The sequence below is a fragment of the Ursus americanus genome, chromosome 32, assembly GCF_024610735.1.
Source record: "Ursus americanus isolate L20-20 chromosome 32, mUrsAme1.1.p, whole genome shotgun sequence".
NCBI classification, from domain to species: Eukaryota; Metazoa; Chordata; class Mammalia; order Carnivora; family Ursidae; genus Ursus; species Ursus americanus.
In genome coordinates this window covers 29988067-30009617 of record NC_142158.1, presented here as the reverse complement: position 1 = coordinate 30009617, position 21551 = coordinate 29988067, and the positions used below count along the sequence as shown (strand labels likewise).

Below are 21551 nucleotides of genomic sequence, written 5' to 3'. Positions count from 1 at the left end.
ATATTGTATTTACAGTTTTGATGCAGCTTTTTTTCCCCAAGATTTTATTTATTTGAGAGAGAGAGCGCACATGAGCAGGGGGGAGGAGGCAGAAGGAGAGGGAGAAGCAGACTCCTGGCTGAGCAAGGAGCCTGATGCAGGACTCGATCCCAGGACCCTGGGATCATGACCTGAGCTGAAAACAGACACTTAACCGACTGAGCCACCCAGGTGCCCCTAATGTAAGAATTTTTTTTTTTTAACAGTTGGGTCTTTTTTTTTTTTTAAGATTTTATTTATTTATGTGACAGAGAGACAGCCAGCGAGAGAGGGAACACAAGCAGGGGAGTGGGAGAGGAAGAAGCAGGCTCCCAGCGGAGGAGCCCAATGTGGGACTCGATCCCGGAACACCGGGATCACGCCCTGAGCCGAAGGCAGACGCTTAACGACTACGCTACCCAGGTGCCCCAGAATTTTTTAAACTATTATTAAACGTTCCTCAAAAATGTATTTTCAAAGAGCTACGTAAAATTCTACCTTACCAACATAAAATAATTTATAAATGTTACTTAAAAAATGTATCTTTTTAAAACAACTACATGCTCAGGGTAAAAATTCAAGCAATACAGAAATTTAACATTAAAAATGAACATTACCCATAAATTGGGTTGCTAGAGTTAGCAAATAAAAATACAGGATACCCAGTTAATGTTTGTGACATACTAATATTAAAAAAATTGTTTAACCTGAAATTCAAATCTGACTGGATATCCATTTTTTATGCAGCAAGATTACTATAAACCCACCTTCCTTAACCGTTGGTATATATTCCCCCAGATATTTTGTTACGCATATATTCCATACACATACGTAAACATATACACTTACTATGCTTTTTAAGTAAATACAAAAGAGATCATAGCATGTATAGTTTTACAGCTTGCTTTTTAAAAAAATACTGTCTTCTACATCTTGTCATGTTAGTTCATATAGACCCATTTCATTTTTATTTTTTTTAAAAAGATTTTATTTATTTATCTGAGATTGACAGAGTGGGAGAGAACACAAGCTGGGGGGGGGAGGGGCAGAGGGAGAAGGAGAGGAAGAAGCCGGCTCCCCTCTGAGCGGGGAGCCCCATGTGCAGCCTGATACCAGGACCCCGGGATCATGACCTGAGCCGAGGGCAGACACTTAACCAACTGAGCCACCCAGGCGCCCCTATTTCATTTTTTAAAAGGTGGTGTAGTAGGGGCGCCTGGGTGGTGCACTCGTTAAGTGAGATCAGGGCGTGATCCCAGCGTTCTGGGATCGAGCCCCACATCAGGCTCCTCCGCTGGGAGCCTGCTTTTTCCTCTCCCACTCCCCCTGCTTGTGTTCCCTCTCTCGCTGGCTGTCTCTCTCTCTGTCAAATAAATAAATAAAATCTTTAAAAAAAAAAAAGGTGGTGTAGTATTCTATAGCATAAATATAGTATCGAATCAATGGGCAATGGTTGGTCATTTAGATTGTTTCCAATTTTCCAGCATTACAAATCTGTAGTGATCATCCTTCTACATATATCTTTGGCCATCTTTTTAGTTATCTGTATGAAATCTAAGATACAAGGTGCACATTTAAAATTTTAACAGCCACTGCCAAAATGCCCTCCGAAAAGGTTTCTACCAGTCTGTAATGCTATGAACACTGTATGAAATGGCCTTTTTCTTCACACCTTGAAGAATACTGGCTGTGATCAATCTTTCCCAAACTGACAGAAAGATATTGCAGTTTTAATTTGCATTTATTGATTATTCATGGTATTCAAAATATTTTCATACATTTATAGGCCATTTATAATTTTTCTTGTCAATTGCCCTTTCATGTCCTTTACCAATTTTTCCTTTAGATTGTTTTTTCCTTGTTGATTTTAATAGCTTTTTATTAAGTGATGATATTAATACTCTGTCCTGTGTGTTACAAATATTGTCCTTGAATTATCTGTTTGCCTTTGACCATGCTTATCGTGTTTTTTAATTTTATTTTTTAACTTTTGCAGCAAAGAAGTTTTAAATTTTTATACAGGCAAAACTATCGGTCTTTTCTTGATTTCATAATTGGAGATTTCTTCTAAGATTATTAAAATATTCATTCAAGTTCTAATTCCTTACTTTTTTTTGGTCTTAGATTCATGTAAAATATTGGTGAAAAGAATGAATCCACCCTGCCCACATTTTTTTTTTAGCAGTTTCCCTATTGGTGGACATTTGAGCTATTTCCAACTTTTTACTATTATGTGTATTATATTTCTAATGAAAAGCTTATTTGAAGGACTTAGGGGCTAGTATATATAAATATTATTAAGGTAACTCATATCAATTCATCTAAATTCACATCTACTCACCTTTAGAAAAATTGTATCAGTTTATATTCCCAGAAGCAGTGGTGGTTGAGAGGACCTGTTTTTCCATACTCTTGCCAACCAAAGTTATTATGTTATAAAGTGTTGACAATCCGATTAGGAAAAAGTGATGCTTTATTTTTGTTTTAATCCATTTCTTTAACTACGAATAGCATAATACACCTTTTAATATGTTTATTGGCCCTTTGTATTACTTCTTTTGTGAATTGCCTTTTTATGTCATCTTTTTTCCTACAGGAGTTTTCATTATTTATTTTAAATATTTATTGATTTATTTTAGAGAGAGAGAGAGAGCGCGTGCGAGCATGTGCGAATGGTGGGTGGGGGCGGGGTAGCAGGGGCAGAGAAAGGCAGAGAGAGAATCTTAAGCAGACTCACTATTGAGCACAGAACCCGATTGGGGCTTGATCTCACTACCCTGACATCATGACCTGAGCTGAAATCAAGAGTTGGATGCTTAACTGAGTCACCCAGGTGACCCCATTATTTTTGTTACGTTTATTTATTTTTTAGTGATCTCTATACCCAGTGTAGGGCTTGAACTCATGACCCTGAGATCAAGAGTTGCATGCTCTACCGACTGAGCCCCAAGTTTTCATTATCTTTAAGAGTAGGACCTCCATCCCTACCTAGAAATCAAATACTTTATTACTTTATTTATTTTTTAAAAAATAACCTGATTCTTTTTTTTACTTCATCTAAGAGAGAACGTATTTTGAATGGAACCCGGAGATTCTCATGGAATCTAAGGGAAGCTGAATAACCAGAACTCAGGATGATAGGAACTTCTCTCTCCCAAGCCTTCAGGTCTCTCTCATCTTTGTTTCTGTTTTTCTGTTTCTTTCTTTCTGCAGGTGGGCGTTATCTCGTTTTCATGGGTGCCCCACAAAGATGGTTCCTTTTCTGTATTTCTATCACTCACTTTCAAGTAAACAGCCCAGACCTGTTCCACAAACTCATTGAGTTCAGTTCCAAATTCCTGAGAGAGAGAATGCAAGCATCTCCCTCTTGTGCAATCAATGGGGGCTAAAGGACAGGGCCATGTAGGGCATATATGGCTGCTGGAGGCCACATAGAGGGTCATTAATGGTTTGCAGAGAAGGAGATCCTCACAGTTTGGATGTATACCCAAAAGATTTCTAGCACAAGTTGCTATTATCATATAATGTACCCTAATGTCTATTTGGACTCAGCCTGTTCTCTTAATCAGTTATGCTGTAGCATAATCTTAGTACTAGCTGGTCTTGACAATTCTGAATCTTAAGGACTTAGAGATCTGGAAGCAATCTCGGCTGCCCTGGTAAAATGAATCACTTTTCTCTGAGACTTTGAACTTCTAATGGTAGTATAGCTTAACTCCTTTAAGAAACCTTGGAACTGACCTGGTCTGGGGATTTGGGATCCGTTTAAATTTTTTTTTTAAGATTTATTTATTTATTTATTAGACAGAGAGAGACAGCCAGCGAGAGAGGGAACACAAGCAGGGGGAGTGGGAGAGGAAGAAGCAGGCTCCTAGTGGAGAAGCCTGACGTGGGGCTCGATCCCGGAACGCCGGGATCACGCCCTGAGCCGAAGGCAGACGCTTAACGACTGAGCCACCCAGGTGCCCCTCATTTAAATTTCTTATACGAGATCACCAGCCCAAGAAATTCAGAAAGAAACTGGCTGGTCTTGGGCATATTCCAGGCAGTGGCATCTCCAGGCATCAGCTCCTGACATTGTTCTGAGATAATACCTAGAAGCCCTTTTGGAATACTGCCATCAGCTTTTCTTCCTTAGGGTGGTGCTCAGCAGTTTGTCCCTTTGTCTCTCAACCAGTCCTTCTCCCTGCCTTCTTCCGGACAAGACAAAACAAAACGAAGCTGCAGAGCCATTACAGCAGAACCACATGTGTTAATGACCCCTCAGAATCAAGTGGAAACTCACATTCCTGTGAGTGTCCTGACTGGGTAACACTTCATTTTCTCCATTTCATACCCCATTCCATGACAGAATCTTTCAATGGAGCATGGAGCGGTTGGTTCTTCCTTCATACCTAATGTGCCAGCCTCCTTGGCCAGTGTTTTTGCATGTGGATTGGAATGGTCAGGTCTTTATTGTGGGTGACTGTCCCAAGAATTGCAGATGTTTAGCATCCTTGGTCCTCAAGGAATTAATGGCCAAGCTACCACTTCCGATCTCATGAGAACCAAAAGTGTCCCCACAATGTTTCAGAATTCACTTGAGGAGTAGTTGCACTACTTTGAGGTAACTTCTGCTGTGAACTGAAGTTCTGAGCCACTTGGGTCTCTTATTTGCAAGGATCTCTTTGCATTATATGGGCTGTTCATGTGTGAGCTAAGACCCTAGTACTGCACGGGGTTGGTCAAATGTTGTTCGTTTCTCTTGGGGCAGCATTCTAACAAAGTTGTCAGTTTCCAACAACATTTTCTTCTTTCAGATCTTTGGTCAACAAAACTTTAATTCATGGGTATTGCAAGTTAACTTAGTTTTAGTTAATAGACTAACATCAATTTGATTATTTTGTACGTAAGGCCAAACTGAACTCAAAGCATAAAGGGAATTGTAGCAGGATATAGTGGATAGAGTGCTAGACTGGGAGTTTGGAGATCCCTTACTAGCTGTGTAATCTTGGGTGAATCAGTTCCCCTCTCTTGGTTTTGATTTTTTCATTTGTAAAATGGGAAGGATGGGCTAGACAGTCTCAATTTCTTTCAGGTCTAATATTGGGATTTTAAATTTTTAAAAGATTTATTTACTTGACAGACAGAGAGACAGCCAGTGAGAGAGGCAAAACAAGCAGGGGGAGTGGGAGAGGAAGAAGCAGGCTCCCAGCGGAGGAGCCTGATGTGAGGCTCGATCCCAGAACGCGGGGATCACGCCCTGAGCTGAAGGCAGACGCCTAATGACTGAGCCACCCAGGAGCCCCAAATATTGGGACTTTTATAATGTGTCCCCATTCCATCATCCATAAGATAGGGACAACATGTGTTCACCTCTGAGACAGGATTTTCCCTAATATTAGTAAAATACTGCAGCATTGTGGTCACCCAAAAATTAGGCCCTGGCAATGATCTAAGCTTCCACACAGGTGTTAAAGGCCTAAGACCAGTTTCTTATAAAATGTTTATAACTACTGCAGAGTGTGAGTTTGTATTATACCTGCATGCTGTTACAGCTGTCTCCCGTAAGATAGTCGTGTTTGGAGGGAAAAAAATCACTGGAGAAAGGGCATATATTTCATATTTTAATAGAGGACAAGAAAGGGAAATGAAGTAGAAGGGGAGCCAGGTGAAGAAGTAACCTGGGCTACTAGTACCATTGTCTATTCCCGTAGTCATCTTATGTTTGTGGCCACAATAGTTACCATTTCTTGAAGTGTTTTTTATGGAATAGGCACTGTATTGAGCTTACATATTTTCTCTCATTTAATTATCACAGCAATCCTATCCAGGCAGGCACTGTGATTATCAATAATTGGCAGAATGAGAATTTTTTAAAAAAGATTTTATTTATTTATTTGACAGGGACAGCCAGCAGAGAGGGAACACAAGCAGGGGGAGTTGGAGAGGAAGAAGCAGGCTCCTAGCGGAGGGGCCTGATATGGGGCTAGATCCCAGAACGCTGGGATCATGCCCTGAGCCTAAGGCAGACGCTTAACGGCTGAGCCATCCAGGCGCCCCAAGGCAGAATGAGAATTTGAATCCTAAACCTGTGTGACCCAGAACCCAGGCTTTTAAAGCCATTATATTTTACTAAGTCTTATTTGGTACAGGGACAGAAGGAGGCAAAATGCTTTCCCTTTCTAAAACCTCCTAGCAACCCAGACACTACTGGTCACTTATTCTAGTGCTGTCTGCTATTGAAGTTGTTGTGGAAAACATACCCCATCAGGAATCTGAAAGGTGGGTTCTAGTTTTACTGCTCTGCATTTTTGGACAAGACTTAAAAGCTTTCTGGATCTCACTTCCCTTATTTGTAAAACAGAGAGCTACTTGAAGGCAGAAGGCCATTTCTTACTCATCTTTTCCCCCTTTGGATGTAGCGGTGTTGGGCAAATAGGAATGCAAGGGGGTCAAGATGGTCCCTATGCTGCGTTTCTCACTCTTTGATCTTGAAATGGGGCCTTGACCAGGCAGGTGTACCGTATCTACAGCGATATTGTGCTTTCTATTTTAAAAACAGAAGGCATGCCAAATTCTCGTGACTTAACCTTTATTTTGAGTGGGTTGGTCTTGACAGAATCGGTGGGAGATTACGTGTGTTGCTCTCTGGATCTGTGACTGACGTTCGTATCCAGGCCTCCTTTACTTTCCAGAGACTTGATACTACTGTTGCATAACAGAAACAGCGCTGATAAATTGTAGTAACCATTACGAAGGGTGGCTGGGAACCAAGGATTCACGGCAATATCGATCCAGGAAAGCACCTCTTAAAACTTATGCAAACAAGCCCTTCCAGGGCGAGGGGCAAACCCCTGCCCAAGAAGACTGTGTCCTGCGTGCACTTTGGTACTTGACCTTGCCCTAGTCTCTTCTCCTCCCAGACTTGTTTCCTCACCTGCAAAATGGTGGAACTGCGGTAGACGGAAATCCCGGAGCTTCTCCCCAGACCCCGGGCTTTAACTCCTCCCCTTGACAGTGGGGGCGGAGCGAGGAGAAGGTCAGGCCAGGAGTCACCCTCAGCCACCAGGCGGTCCCTTTCCTTCTTCCCACTCCCCGCCCCCTCGCTCCACCGCGGTGAGGTCACGCGGGAGACGTCACGGGTTTGTGACGCCACCGAGGGGCGGGGCTCCCAGAGAGGAAGGGGCGGGGCACGGGCGGGCGGCGCTTGCGCAGTGGGCGCGGCGCGGGAGGAGGCGGAGGCGGCGAAGCGAGAGGCGGCGGCGGCGGAGGCGGCGGCGCTGGGGGGGGTGGGAGGGGGGGGGAGCGAGAGAGTGAGTGAGTGGCTGAGTGAGTTTATCCCTATGAGGCGGTGAGAGGCCCGGGGCCTACCTCAAAGGAGCGGGGTCGCGGCGCCAGCTAGCAGCGGGCCCCCTCCCGGTCCCCGGGCCCGGCGGCGCGGCGGCGGCGGCTCGGTTTTGAGGAGGCGGGGAAGAGGGTGTCCGGCCTCAGCCATGGAGGGCATGGACGTGGACCTGGACCCTGAGCTGATGCAGAAGTTCAGCTGCTTGGGCACCACCGATAAGGACGTGCTCATCTCCGAGTTCCAGCGGCTGCTCGGCTTCCAGCTCAACCCGGCCGGCTGCGCCTTCTTCCTGGACATGACCAACTGGTGAGCCGGCCCCGCCGCGCCAGCCCTGGGGCCCGCGGGGAAGCGAAGGGACACCCGGGCCGGGCGGCAGGGCGGGCCGGGCGGGCACTGAGGGCCACCCCCTTCCCGGGGCGTGGAGGGCATGTGGGGGAGCCTCAGGGACATGGGAGAAATTTGGGGGCTGAGCAAGGCTAGAGAGGACGTACGAGGTGAGTGCGGGGCCACGGAGTGCCGGAGGGGCGGAAGGGAGATTGGGGAGGGGCTCCTGAGGTTCTACAGAGAATTAGGGGCCGAGGAACGTGGGAAGAGGGGAAAGACTTGAGTATCGAGGCATAGAAGTAGACCTGGAAGCAAGAGAGCTGTTTTGTTGGTCAAGAGTAAACAGCACAGGAAATCTGAATTTGGGGAGTGGGAAAAAAGCTTGGGGTATGGAGTTAGGTGAGGAAGACAGGGATGAGGGGGGAGCTCCGGGAGAGAATTAGGTGTTAATGGAAGAACCTGGGGCACGGGAGAGACTTGGGAGTTAGGAGCTGCGAATAGATATTGTGTGTGTGTGTGTGTTTCTCCACTCGAGGGCAGATAGGGAAAAAAGGAAAAAAATATTATGGAGGAGGACAAGTGAGTACGGTAAGAGAGATGACTTTCCGAAGAGTTGTGCCAGGGAGGAGTGGGATCTACGAGCAGATCTACTAACGGAGGACCGGGAGTGCTAGACCTAGGGCAGGCTCTGGAAAACCCCTAGGAAACGTGAAGAAAAGGAGATTATCTTGGAGGAGGGAACTTTCTGGGGGCCTGGAGCCCTGGGCTCCAGAATGCCAGAGTGGAGAGAGGCTTATCTGAAATAAAGCTCGGTTGTTGGGGATGTTTGGGAAAATGGAGAACTTGGCTTAGGCTGGAAACCAAGTTTTTTGGCTTGGAGTCTCCTTGTAGAATTGGGGCGGAAGACCATGGCACTTAGACTAAAGGACTGTTTCTTGGCATTGGATGTAGCACTTGCTATTTTTGATAAGCAGGGCTTCTCCTTGTTCTCTGAGGAGGGGCTGTTGAGTTCACTTAGGGTGAGTGATAGAGACCATTAGACTTCCTTTCAAAGGATTTCAGGTGAAACAACTCATTTTTCTTTGGTCAGAAAGCCAGGGGATGAGTGCCCTTTGCTCTGTGTGTTTGGGCACTCAGTCCCCTGACATGTGGAATCTTGTTTCTCTTGGCATCACTTGTACAACCAGCTTCCCCTTTATTCCACGTCCACTGAATGCCTCAGGCAATGCCAGAAAAAAGAGGCTGTAAGCCTAGTCTTTATCCCATTCCTCTTCTAGTCCTGTCTGGAATGATGCTCATCTTACTTGTAGCTGTGGTCACACCAAAGGTGATGTGTGATTTTTTTTTTTTTTTTTTTGGTAGCATCATTTGTAGGTCCTGTTACTTTATCTTTAAACTTGATTGTTAATAGCAAGAGTGGGATTGAATTTCCAGATGTTTAGAAACTTTTTGAGGCATTCAGTGCAGGAGATAGTCTTTATAATTGAAGAAGCATTTGTGACCCCCACTTCTATCTTTTATGTCTGGGATTATCTAAGAGAGGGACTACAGCCTACAGTAGTTCTGAACACCGACCTGTGGTGTTTAAATAGTCCTTGGTGGGGTTATTGAAAACATTGAGAACAGGTATTACACTGGTGAAATTTAGAAGTAAAGTTGTATCTTGACCAGGGCTCTCTTGCCTGCCTACTTCCTACCCCCAGCTTTTTTTCTTCCTTGTTTACACTAGTTCAGCATAGGAAACTTGGCATATTGTTGAGGCCAGTTTGGTAGGGGAGGATCATTATTTCTCCCCACCCCCTTGTGAGTCGTACCATTTAAACCCTGCCCCTGTAAGTTTTTAGTTCTTTAGAGTCAGTATTTATTAGTATAATTATTATGGCTACAAAACCAGTGTAATGAATTTTATATGTTTGAGGTGTGTGTGTTTAACATCTAAGATTGTTTGTTTTTAGGTGTTGTGAAAGGTGAGGCCCAATGTGGATAAGAAAAAAAATAACTTAAAAATTATAGTTGCATTATAAAAATTTTATTGAATTTCTTAATAAAAAATTATTAAGTTTAAAGGCATGGAGCAGCATGTATTCTAATGAGATGGCATCTCTGTATGAAACAAGGTGTGATACATTTCTAAGCAAAGCAGTGAGCCATTAAAAGATGGGTTCAGGTTTTAAAGCAGTTAGAAGTTAGCTTCTTAGGAATCCAGGCAATTAAGTGATAACTCAGCTTTAAGCCATATTACCTTATTTTTTGGGTGTAGAAGTCATATTTTTTGTCTTTGATTATAAAATGAAGAATCATTATTTTTTTAAGATTTTATGTGAGAGGGAGATAGCGAGAGCTTGGTATTCTTTTCTTTCTAATGAAATCAGTTAGCTCCAGTATTGTATTTTGATTCCTATTTTGACCTGACCGAATTTGTCTTGTTAGATTTTTGTTCTCAATAAATACTCATAATTAATAAAATCTAGTTAAAATAAATACAGTCATGCATGTGTACTTGGTCAAAACATTTGTGTGTTGTTTAAGAAATATATAGTCTAGAAATGTATTGTTTTTAAGTGTCATTTGATGTCCAATTTTGTAAACTGTTGAGATAGTCCTAATACAGGTTGGCAAAATCTCAAATTGCTGTGATTAACCTGTTGAATTTGAGATGATTAACTTTACTGTAACTTCATAAGTGCCTGCTGTGGGTTTTAATAAATACCCACCATTCAGTTGCTTGATAACTGTTAGAAAATAATGTGGTTAATTAAAAATCGTTATTTTAAAATGAAGGCCATAAGTTTTCTAAAATGAAACTTGAGTTGGAAAGACTATGCTTTTGTTTTCAAAAGTAAGTATTTTTTTGTTGTTAGTAACAACTTTTTAAGAAGCTGTTGAAGAACTGACTAAATTGAATGTTTGGCCTTGTAAATTATCCTATAAAATTATCCTTGTAAATTATCCTATAAAACCCTATAAAGGATTTTTTCCACTTGTCTTTAGCTCGTTGTACATTATGTAGATATTTCTATTTGTTTAATTTGGGACGAAGTATGTTTCAGTTTAAGCATTTTTGTAGTGTTTTTACCTGAGCTGGCGGCCATGCTGCTGGAAGTTGACGGAACTGCCTCTTAACAAAAGTAGTCAATTTTCAGTTCCTAAGTGAGTACATAAAGTGAATAAATGGTGTGGTGGAAAGACCCAGTATCTGAAGCAAACTGAAATGACTTGTAGAGTACTCTAACTTTCTGTAGGTAGAATGTCTTGCAGAGACACTACTGGGCTGTTGAGTTTATAAAACTGGAAGCTGGTTTAAGAGATTCTCTAGTTCATTCCAGTTTTTCCTGAAGAATTGCATATAATCCTTCCAAGATAGCTTATTCTTGCATCCCTGAGGGCAGAGATTTGCATGATACCTTATTATAGTGTTTAATTACTTTTCTAGTTAGAATTTTGTCAAAACGAAATCTCTCTTACTATAATTTAAAACTTTTTCATTGCTTATACCCTCCTTGGAGATGGAGACTATCTATCTAATAAACACCTTCCTTAAGAGATCAGAAAGTTTCTGTTAATTCAAATCACTAAAGCTTTTTAACCATTTATAATTTAAGCACATTCAATTTGGTGGTTTCTTATCCTTTAATGTAGCATAATAGATATTATTTGTTTTAAGGTGAAACCAACATGATTCAGAGAACTTACATATGATTTTTTTAAAAATTTAACATAAAACCGTTTTAACCAATTTTAAGTGTACAGTTTAGTGTAACGTAAGATTTTAACTTCACTTCTGGCCCTCAAAATCATTTGTCTCGTGTTTTTAAAGTGAGTTGTTCTTTAGCATTTGTGACAAGAGGCAAATAACACTTGTAGATTTTATTTGTTTAGTTAGTTTGTTACTTAAAGTAGGCTCCATGCCCAACATGGGGCTCGAACTCAAGACCTTGGGATCGAGAGTTGCATGACCTACCAACTGAGCCAACCAGACGCCCCTAGATTTGATTTTATTTTTTAATACTTCTGGATTTTTAGAGGACATTAACTTAGGAATTAATACTGGCCTTATTTCTTGGTACAAGTATAAATACAGTTTTGACTAGCATGTAGTGTTGACTGTTCATTTGGCTGGTGCTTTGCAATTGTGGTGTTAAAACATCCTAGGTTACCTGCAGGTGTCCTCAGGAAGTAATGTGTATTTTTTGGAACATTACATGTGCCCATCATGGGTGGAACAGATGTTTTCTAGAAAAGTAACTAGGGAAAGACATTTTTATACAGTCATGTCCTGTTGATTTTGTCAACATTGTCAGAGGCGCCTGACTGGATAAAATAAAGGTATAACTGACAAAATGAAGCAAAATCAGAATCTAGATGTGAAAATCAGTTGTACCTCTTATTTCACAGTACCTCTCCTGCCTGATCTTAATCCATTTCTCAGTCATCTGCATGGTAAATGAGTTTCTGATCCACTTTCTGGTTTATATGCATGAGTCCAGGAAAAGTCCCTTTATAATAGATAAACCGTGATACTAATACTGGGTTTCTGGAAAATAATGTGTGCCAAGCAGCAGTTTTAGGAAGAGGGTAGGGAAGGATTGCATAACACTCAATGACAGAGTGTTGTGCACTCTATGACTTTTTAAAAAACATTTGATTTATTTTTTTAGAGGGCAAGAGTGGGGGAGGGGAAGATGGAGAGTGAGAGTGTGGGGGAGGGGCAAAGGGTGAGGGAGAGCTAGACTCTCAAGCCGACTCCCTGTTGAGCACACGAATGCTCAACCAACTGAGCCACCCCGGTGCCCCACACTCTATGACATTTTTAAGAAGGTTGAGAGTTGTTGCTTTGGAGTTCTTTTTTACTTTGTTCTTACCTTTTTTGAGTGGCACATACAAGTTGGGACTCTGGGTATAATATAAAAAAGTTTACAAAGAGAGCATCTAGATTCATTTTAGTTTTAAAAGAAACACAGTAAAAAGTACATTGTTGTCCTACAGGAAGTCTTTACAAACAGTATTGCTGCGGGACTTGTATTTCTGATCATAGATGAAGTCAAAATAATCTCTGTTATAGCTAGGGTGGGTGGAGGTGGTTTCTTCACCATCTCTTAATCTTCCCACTCCTTCCACACAAAATTTGTGTAGCACTTAACAGCAAAAACTCTCAACCAGACAGTATTTAAATAAATGTAATCTGGATAGATCCTTAGCAGACAGTGTAATGCAAAAAGTAGAAGACAGCCACTATTATAATTTGTGCTCTAATAGGAAAATAACATGTCTGAAATGATCAGAGAAAAGTTTGAGGATAATGACGAAACATTCATATATCAGCACTAAAGTAACTGAATAAAATTTCAGAACGGGTAGGAATGGACTGAATCAAATAGAACCAGTGATTCACAGAGATTCAATGACTGCTATGGGTAAGTTGTGTTCATAGAAGTTTTGAAATACTTAGGGGATTTGAATTGATGGAAAAGTAGTGTATTGTAGGTAGAGGATGTTAACTGAGTGAAACCAGGAGGGAGCAAGTGAAGCCGAGTCATCTAGGATCTTGGCTTGGCGAGAATGTGACAAATGGAAATCAGGAATGACAAGACATGGAGCTTATTTTTATTTTTTGTTTGGAATATTGTTGATTTTTTAAAAATTGAGATGAAATCAACATAACATAAAATAAAACCATGACAAAGTGAACAGTTTAGTGGCAGTGTATTCACAGTGTAGTAGCTACCACCTATGTCTAGTGGGACATTTTCATCACCCCAGAAGGAAACCCTACACCTGTTAAAGCAGTTGCTCTTCATTTCCTGGAAACCCAAGCCCTGGCAACCACCCAGGTCCATTTTCTCCCCCTTGCCTTGACAATCACCAGTCTGAATTCTTGCCTAAACATGTACCTGTTCCAGATATTTCATATGAAGGGAGTCCTACGATTTAGTCCTGTGTCTAGTGTCTTTCAAGGTTCATCCATGTTGTATGGCAGGTATCGGTATTTCATTCCTTTTTACGGCTAAGTAGTGTTTCCGTGTATGTTGCTACCACAGTTTAGCCATTCATTTGTTTTTGGACATCCAAGCCATTTCCAATTTCTGGCTATTGTGGATAGTGCATGTATTTGTTTGAGTACCTGTTTTTACTTCTCTTGGTTACATACTGAGGAGTTGAATTGCTGGATCTTATGGTAATTGTGTTTAACTTTTTGAGGAACCACCGAACTATTTTGCGCAGCGGTTGAGTTATTTTATATCGCCCTAGCAATGAACAAAGGTCTGTCCCAATTTCTCTTTCCCTTGCCAACCACTGTTATTTTCCTTTTTTAAATTATAGCCATTCTTATGGGTATGAAGTGGTACCTCATTGTGATTTTGTTTTTTATTTCTCTAATTACTAATGGTACTGAATGTCTTTTAATATGCTTTTTAGCCATTTGTATGCTTCCTTGGAGAAGTGTTTATTCAAGTCCTTTGCTTTTTTTAGTTGGATTGTGTGTCTTTTTTTGTTCAGTTGTAAGAGTTCTTTATATATTCTGGATACTAGACCCTTGTCAGATATGTGATTTGCAAGTATTGTCTCCCATTCTGTAGATTATCTTTTCATTTTTCTTGATAATGTCCTTCAGCGCACATGTTTTTATTTTGATGCAGTCCAGTTTATCTAATTTTTTGTTGTTCCTTGTGCTTTCGGCGTTAGATCTAATAATCCATTGCTAATCCAAGGTTGTGAAGATTTTTCTATGTTTTCTTCTAAGAGTTTTACAGTTTCACTTCTTATATTTAGGCCACCGATCCATTTTGAGTTAACTTTTGTATAGGATGTGAGGTAGGAGTCCAACTTAATCCTGTGTAGCTTAATTTTGATCATGTCATATGCTCTGGGACTGGCTTCTCATTGACTCTGCATTAAATATATCCTTTACTTGTATTAAATACTGTCTTCAGCTAAACCTAAAAATTGGGCCAGAAAAGTGTGCAAGGTTTTCTGATGGGGAAAAATGTTATGGATGTTCTATTGGCGCCCAAAACTAAATGTGTTTTTAAAAGGTCAATTTATCCTTTTCCCCATCCTACCAGCCAGCTTTTCTTCCTGATTTTTCCCTTTTCTGTCAGTAGCTCCATTGGTCTCCCAGACGTTAGGCTTGAACTGAATTCTATCCAATGCCCTCTTGTTCCTGGACACCTCACATCATTTGCCAAACCCCATTTTATTTCCACTCTACAGTGCACTTCCTTGCTCTTTTTTCCATTCCCCTTGCCACCACGTTAATAGAAATACTCTCCAAATTGGCTTTCTACACCTGGCTCTCTTCCTTCCAATTCATTTTGTGGACATACCACTACCAGATTAATCTTTCTAAATCACAGCTTTGATCTAGGCCATTTTTTTCTTAAAAACCTTTAACAGTGCCCTTGTTGCATACCAGATAAAGAACAGAACTTTAACTTGACATTCAGGGCCCTCCAAAGATCGGTCCTGGTTTACCTGCCTCTACCTTTCTAGCATCCCTCTCTCTCTCTCTCTCTCTCTCTCTTTTTTAAAGATTTTATTTATTTGATGCAGAGAGAGAGAGAGAGCACGTGAGTGCACAGTGCGGGGAGGGGCAAAGGGAGCGGGAGAAGCAGACTCCTGGCTGACCAGGAAGCCTATTTCTTCTGTACCTTTTAGAAAATTTCATGCCTATAGAATTTTGCATGCACATATACTTAGAGAATTTTCTGTGTGCGCACGTGTATACGTGTGTGCGTGTGTGTGTATTTTTTTTTAACAGTGGTATTGTAATTTGAATAATTGTTCTTCCTATCCAGTATAGTGGATACTACAGCCCTTGTACTGAGTTACTTGTCAAGATACTTGGATAGGATGACCAAATAGGTATGTAGTTTTCTAGAAGTGCAGTGGTAGATTTGATCTCTTCAAATAGAGTAGAATTCTTTCACTACGTTGAGCAACAGACTTTCATCCATTAATTACATGTAATTATTAAAATTTTGTTAAGCTGTGGTAAGAGCAAAATGTGTTAACTAGTGAGTTCATCTGAATTTGCTTATGAGATATTGTCAGGGAACACATTTTATAAGTTAAACTTTTTAGGGACCCCCAGACACAAGACCGAAACTCATGAAAGAGGTTTAATTCTTATTATTAAATCACCTTGTGCAGATGAAACTGATATACTTTTCACTGGTAAGAGTAATTGATTTTGTGAGTGGTTTTCTAATGATTTGTCAAAGTCAATGTGTATCTTGGGAAGGGAGCAGTTTATTCCAAATATGGAACTTAGCCCCACTGAATTTACTGTGTACTGGATTTTAAAAGACTCACTTTATTTTTTTATTTTTTTAAAGATTTTATTTATTTATTTGACAGAGAGAGCGCGAGCAAGCACTTGCGCACAAGCAGGGGGAGCAGCAGGCAGAGGCAAAGGGGAAGCAGGCTCCCTGCTGAGCAAGGAGCGCAATGTGGGGCTCATCCCAGGACTCTGGGATCACGACCTGAGCCAAAGGCAGCCGCTGAACCGACTGAGCCACCCAGGCACCCCTAAAAGACTCACTTTAAAAAATGAACAGTTGTGTTTTCTTATGTTTGGGCCTTGGCTCTGTGAAGTGTTTCCAAGGGTTCACACTTGAATTATTGTGCTTGAGGTCAGTGATTCACAGCCTATTACGGAGCAACAGCCTGCTACTCGATTGAATGATACGCAGGGTGCTTCTAGAGTGCTTTCTGGTCAGCCAGTCTTGTTTTCTTTTTCTTTCTCTTTTCTTTCTTTTCTTTCTTAGATTTTATTTATTTGACAGAGAGAGAGGGGAGGTTAACAGCAGGCAGAGGGAGAGGGAGAAGCAGACTCCCCGCGGAGCAGGGAGCCCGATGTGGGGCTCAATTCCAGGGCCCTGGGATCATGACCTGAGCTAAAGGCAGACGCTTAACTGACTGAGCCACCCAGGCACCCCAGCAGTTTTTTTCTAAAGTTAATTTTGCTTTTTAATTTGTTTAAAAAAATACTTTGATAATAGGCTTTGGGAGAATAGAAATCACTGGCTGAGGGATGGGGTTTTGCATACAACTGGGAACAAACTGCCTTTAAATTTTTTTTAATTTAAAAATAACGATTTTATTACGATATAACATTTTATTGTGACATAAATCATTGCAAATAAGCTAGAAAGTGCCAGTTAGCAAAAAGGAAACAAAAATAAGCCATACTCACAGAGCCAGGGATAAATGATTTTAACCTTTTCATCTGTATTTTTCTAATACGTGCGTGTGTGTACCTGTTTGCTTTACGAAAGTGGAGTATTTACTATATTCCAGGTGCTGTTTCAAGTGATTGTTTACTCTATAATTTAATGTTCACAATAATTTTAGGAAATAAATACTGTTATCCTCATTTTACAGAAAAGGAAAAGAGGCTTGGTAAGGTTAAATAACTTGCCTAAAGTTACATGGGTAATAAGTAGCAGGAATAGGATTCAGATGTAAGCAGTCTGGGACGAGAGGCTGTGCTCCTGATTGCTGTGTTTTATACACTATGTGGGTTGCTAGGGCTGCCGTAACAAATTACCACAAACCGGGTGGCTTGAAACAAAAAGTTATTCTCTTACAGTTCTGGAGGCTAGAAATTGAAGTCAAGGCATCAGCCGGTCTGTGCTCCCTCTGATGATTTCTAGAGAAGAACCCTCCCTTACCCCTTCTTAGCTTCTGAAGGCGTTGTTTGGGTTTCCTAGGCTCGTAGCCGTTTCACTCCGACCTCTGCCTCAGTAGTCACATGGCCTTCTTCCTTGTGTGTGTGTCCGGATTCCTCCCCACCAGAAGGACGCCGGTCAGTTGGATTTGGGGCCCAGCCTAATCTGACCTCTTCGGAACTAATTGCATCTGCAAAGACTATTTCCAAATAAGATAACTTTCTGAGGTTCTGGGCAGATGTGAATTTTGGTGGATACTCTTCAACCATGACACACACTATTTGTAACCTGCTTTCACTTAAAATCTTTTATGACTATTGTATTTTTAATACGATTTTGCACTTTTACTTTTAAAGACTTCATGGTATTCCGTTACGTGGATATAGAATAACTCAATAATCCTTTTTTGTTGGATATCAGGGTTGTTTTTAATTTTTTATCACTATAAACTCAGTATTGAATATCCTTGTAGGTAAATCTTTGCTTGCATCCTTAATTATTTCCTTAGAATTTTTTCCTAGAATTAGATAGCTGTTCTAAAGATAAACGTGGCTTGTAATGCTCTTAATATTTAATTGCCAAATTGTCTCTCTCATAAAGGTCAGGCTGATTTGTATTTCCGCCACTACTGTGTAACTGTTCTTTTAATACCTCATCAATGCAGCATATTATAATCAAAAAAAATTTTTTTCAGTTTTGTAGATTAAAAAAGTGACGTTTTAATTTGTATTTTGTCATTTCTAATGAGTACTTTTATGTCTTAAATGTCCATTTGTATTTCTTTTATGAATTGGCTGAACATGCCCTTTGTCCTTTTTTTTTTTTTTTTTGGTAAGGAAGTGTGCTTTTTTGGAAAGTGGAAATTTTTTTTCCTGACTGTTAATGTAGTAATACTGAATACAGAAAACCAGCAAATTCAGAAATGTTGAAGGAAGACAATAAAGAAATAAAGCCACTTGTAATACTACTCCACTGTCAGTTTGTGTTCACATATATGCATATATAGATATTTATATGCTGTATATTTTAAGTTAAAATATAACACATAATGCTTTACAGCCTGCTTTTTCACTAAGCACAGATATCTTGCCATGTCTATTTTTCATGGCTGCTAGTATTCCATTACTTATTTTGTAACTTTAGTTAAGAAGCCATTTATTGATTTTGTTGTTGTTCCTTTTCACTATTATAAATGTCTGTTCGCTTGCCTAATTATTTTCTTCTCACTTTCTTAATGTTTTAAGAAATTGTGATGCATAGCCTATGTATTTATTCTGGAGAAATTCTTAGAAGTGGACTTGCCGGGTCAAAGGTGTGCCCTTTTGAAGGTTCTTTTTTTTTTTTTTTAAGATTTTATTTGTTTGACAGGGACAGCCAGCGAGAGAGGAAACACAAGCAGGGGGAGTGGGAGAGGAAGAAGCAGGCTCCTAGCGGAAGAGCCTGATGTGGGGCTCGATCTCAGAACGCTGGGATCACACCCTGAGCTGAAGGCAGACGCTTAACGACTGTGCCACCCAGGCACCCCCCCCCTTTTGAAGGTTGTTGAACATTGACAGACAGCCTTCATGAAGAATGTAACAATTAATAATCTGAACAGTTAGGCATTAGAAAACTTGTTTCCTGGGAATTTTTAAATTTTTGCTGGGTAGGTTTATAAAAGGCATTACATGTTTTAGTTTGCATTTCTTTGATTGCTTGGTGAAATCTGAAGTTTTATGTGTGTGCATTGGCTATTTTTTAAATTTATATTTTTATTTTGAAAAAAAAAAAGGTATAATGAATCCTGTGTACCCATCATCCTAATTTCAGAGTCATTAATTTTTTGTCAATTTTTTTTTCTCACCAGGAGAATAGTATTTTACTTTTTTTTTTTTGAGAGAGAGAGTGCTGGAGTTGGGGAGGGAGTGGGGGTGGGAGAGAGAGAATCTTCAGCAGGCTCCACTCCCAGCATGGAGGCTGAGGTGGGGTTATATCTCAAAACCCTGAGATCCTGACCTGAGCAGAAATCAAGAGTCGGTCCCTTAACTGACTGAGCCACCCAGGCGCCCCTCCAGTAAAGTTTATGCCAATTTGTGGTCCGTCCTCTTACCCCCCAGCACCAGGCAGCCACCATTCTGCTGTCTGTCTCTCCCGAATTTGCATGTTCTGGATATTGCATGTAACTGTAAACATGCAGCATGTGGCCTTTGAAGCTGACTTCTTTTCCTGAGCATACTGTTTTCAAGGTTTAGCCATGTTGTAGCAGGGATCATTTATGGAAATTCATTCTGTTCTATTTTATTGCTGAATCATCTACATACATTAAAATATAATCATTATTATGAAAAACATAATTCAAACTACCAAAGATTTTTCAATGAAAGGTAAGGTTTTTTTTTGATTCTAGATTTTGTGTCTTTTGTCAGAAATGGTACCTACTCTCAGTCTCCTGTGTACCTTCCCAAATGTTGTTGTACATAGTTTTAATACCTGTAAATGTCCTTGCTTTTTGGTATCTTTGTCATTTTAAGAATTGATATGTGTAAGTTATAGCTTGCACGTTTTTTCAGTTTCCTGTTTTTTAACTTCTTAAAATTTTATTTAGATACATAATTATAAAACTATAGTACATGTTTCTTGTGAGAAGTTTAGGTAGTACATAAATTCCTGGGTTTTCCCCCTCTGAACTCATTCTCCAGAAGTGGCCGTTATTCTGTTTTTTTCAGAGACATTGTGTACCTCTGTAGACCTGTGTTTGATCAGAGTGGTCACAGAGTCCATATGTATGCTAATGAGAAGTTATTGCTATACTTTAGACCATTCTACATGCAGATTTAAATCCTTCCTCCCACAGTCTCCCCCCCCCCCAAAGAACTGTCTTCTGTACAGATAGTTTAAAGTCAATGAAAGTAGTTCTTGATAGATGTCTTTAGGTCTTAAATGTTAGGTCTTGTTGGGAAGTTTTCTCCTCCACAGTGCTTTAAAGCAAACTTTGATACGTTGTCAAGTAAAGACTTTGGGCCAGGTCGTTTTCAGATCCATCATCTACTTCAGTTGTCAAGGGTTTTCCTGAGTGGGAAAGCATGATCTGTAGATGTAGATTTTCGACCTGGGAGAACATGATCTGTAGAATACTTGTATTAGGGGTCTTATCTCTCCCCCATGTGCACACACATGCAAAGGGAATCATACTATACATACTGTTGTCAGATTAGTTTAACTTCACAATATGCTGTGGACATCATTTCTTTTAATGGGTGCATGGTATTTATTTCACTGTGGCTGACCATATTTTATTTAAGTATGTCCTTTTGATGGATAGCTGGTTTCCAGGTATTTGCTTTTATAAAGCTGCTGTGGTACAGGTATGTTTATATACTTGTAGGTACAGTTCTAGAAGTGGAATTGCTGGGGTTGGGTGTATGGGCAATTTAAATTTTGATAGGTAATAACAAATTCACTTCAAAAATATTGTAACAAATTTCATTTTTACTATCAATGTGCAAGAGTGCTTGTTTGGCACACACTTTTATCAACCCAGGAATGATCTTTGTCTTTACATTGTTGCTGGTCTGGTAGGTTAAAAGTGTATTCATTTTAATTTGTAGTGCTTTAATTATGAATGAGGTAGGACATCTTTCCATATCTTTATTGACTATTTGTATTTTCCCCCAGCTTTTTGTACTTTCTTATGACTTGTTAGTGTTTTCCTGCCTACCTCAATTGGATTTTCTTTCTCTCATTGACTTGAGTTGTTTGCATGTTAAGGAAATGAACATCTTATTAAATACTTGACTTTCCTCCAGTTTGTCTTTAAGTTGGTTTTTAATGTTTTTTTTACTTCGTGGCACTTTCTTTGTGAATTTTTATGAAGTTGAAACCAGCAGTCTTTTTTGATTTCTGCCTTTGGTTTCATGCTTAGAAATCTTTTCCCCACATAATTGTTACATAATTATTATTTACCTCTGTTTTATGATTGCAAAATTTACATATAAATCTTTCATATAGTTAAAATATATTTAGCAGTGTGGTGGGAGATCGATATCTAAAATCTTTTTCAAATGATCCGTTTTCTCCATTTTTTGAGAAATTCATGTCCCCCCCCCAAAGATTTGAAATGATATCTTTATCATATATCAAATGCTTATATATCTATTTGGGCTTGTTTTTGCGCTTTTTCCTCTGTTGTATTTATGTCCAGTTTTCTACAGTTGAATAAGAGTTTTAAGGTT

General features: G+C 40.1%; 1 protein-coding gene across 7 annotated transcripts in view; it reads left to right on the top strand.

Moving 5' to 3' along the window:
• The first annotated feature begins 7286 nt into the window (after positions 1 to 7286).
• The window catches only part of ILRUN (inflammation and lipid regulator with UBA-like and NBR1-like domains), an 85286-nt gene continuing 71021 nt past the window's right edge, over positions 7287 to 21551 (top strand). For 3 of the 7 annotated variants that reach the window (XM_087858149.1, XM_045772072.2, XM_087858147.1), the window contains exon 1: positions 7289 to 7651. In XM_087858149.1, coding sequence (XP_087714275.1) covers positions 7494 to 7651 — 158 coding nt within the window. In that variant the 5' untranslated portion in view covers positions 7289 to 7493. Of the gene's footprint in view, positions 7652 to 21551 lie in introns of all 7 variants that reach the window. The other 4 variants (XM_045772071.2, XM_087858146.1, XM_045772070.2 and 1 more) reach the window with 4 other exon arrangements.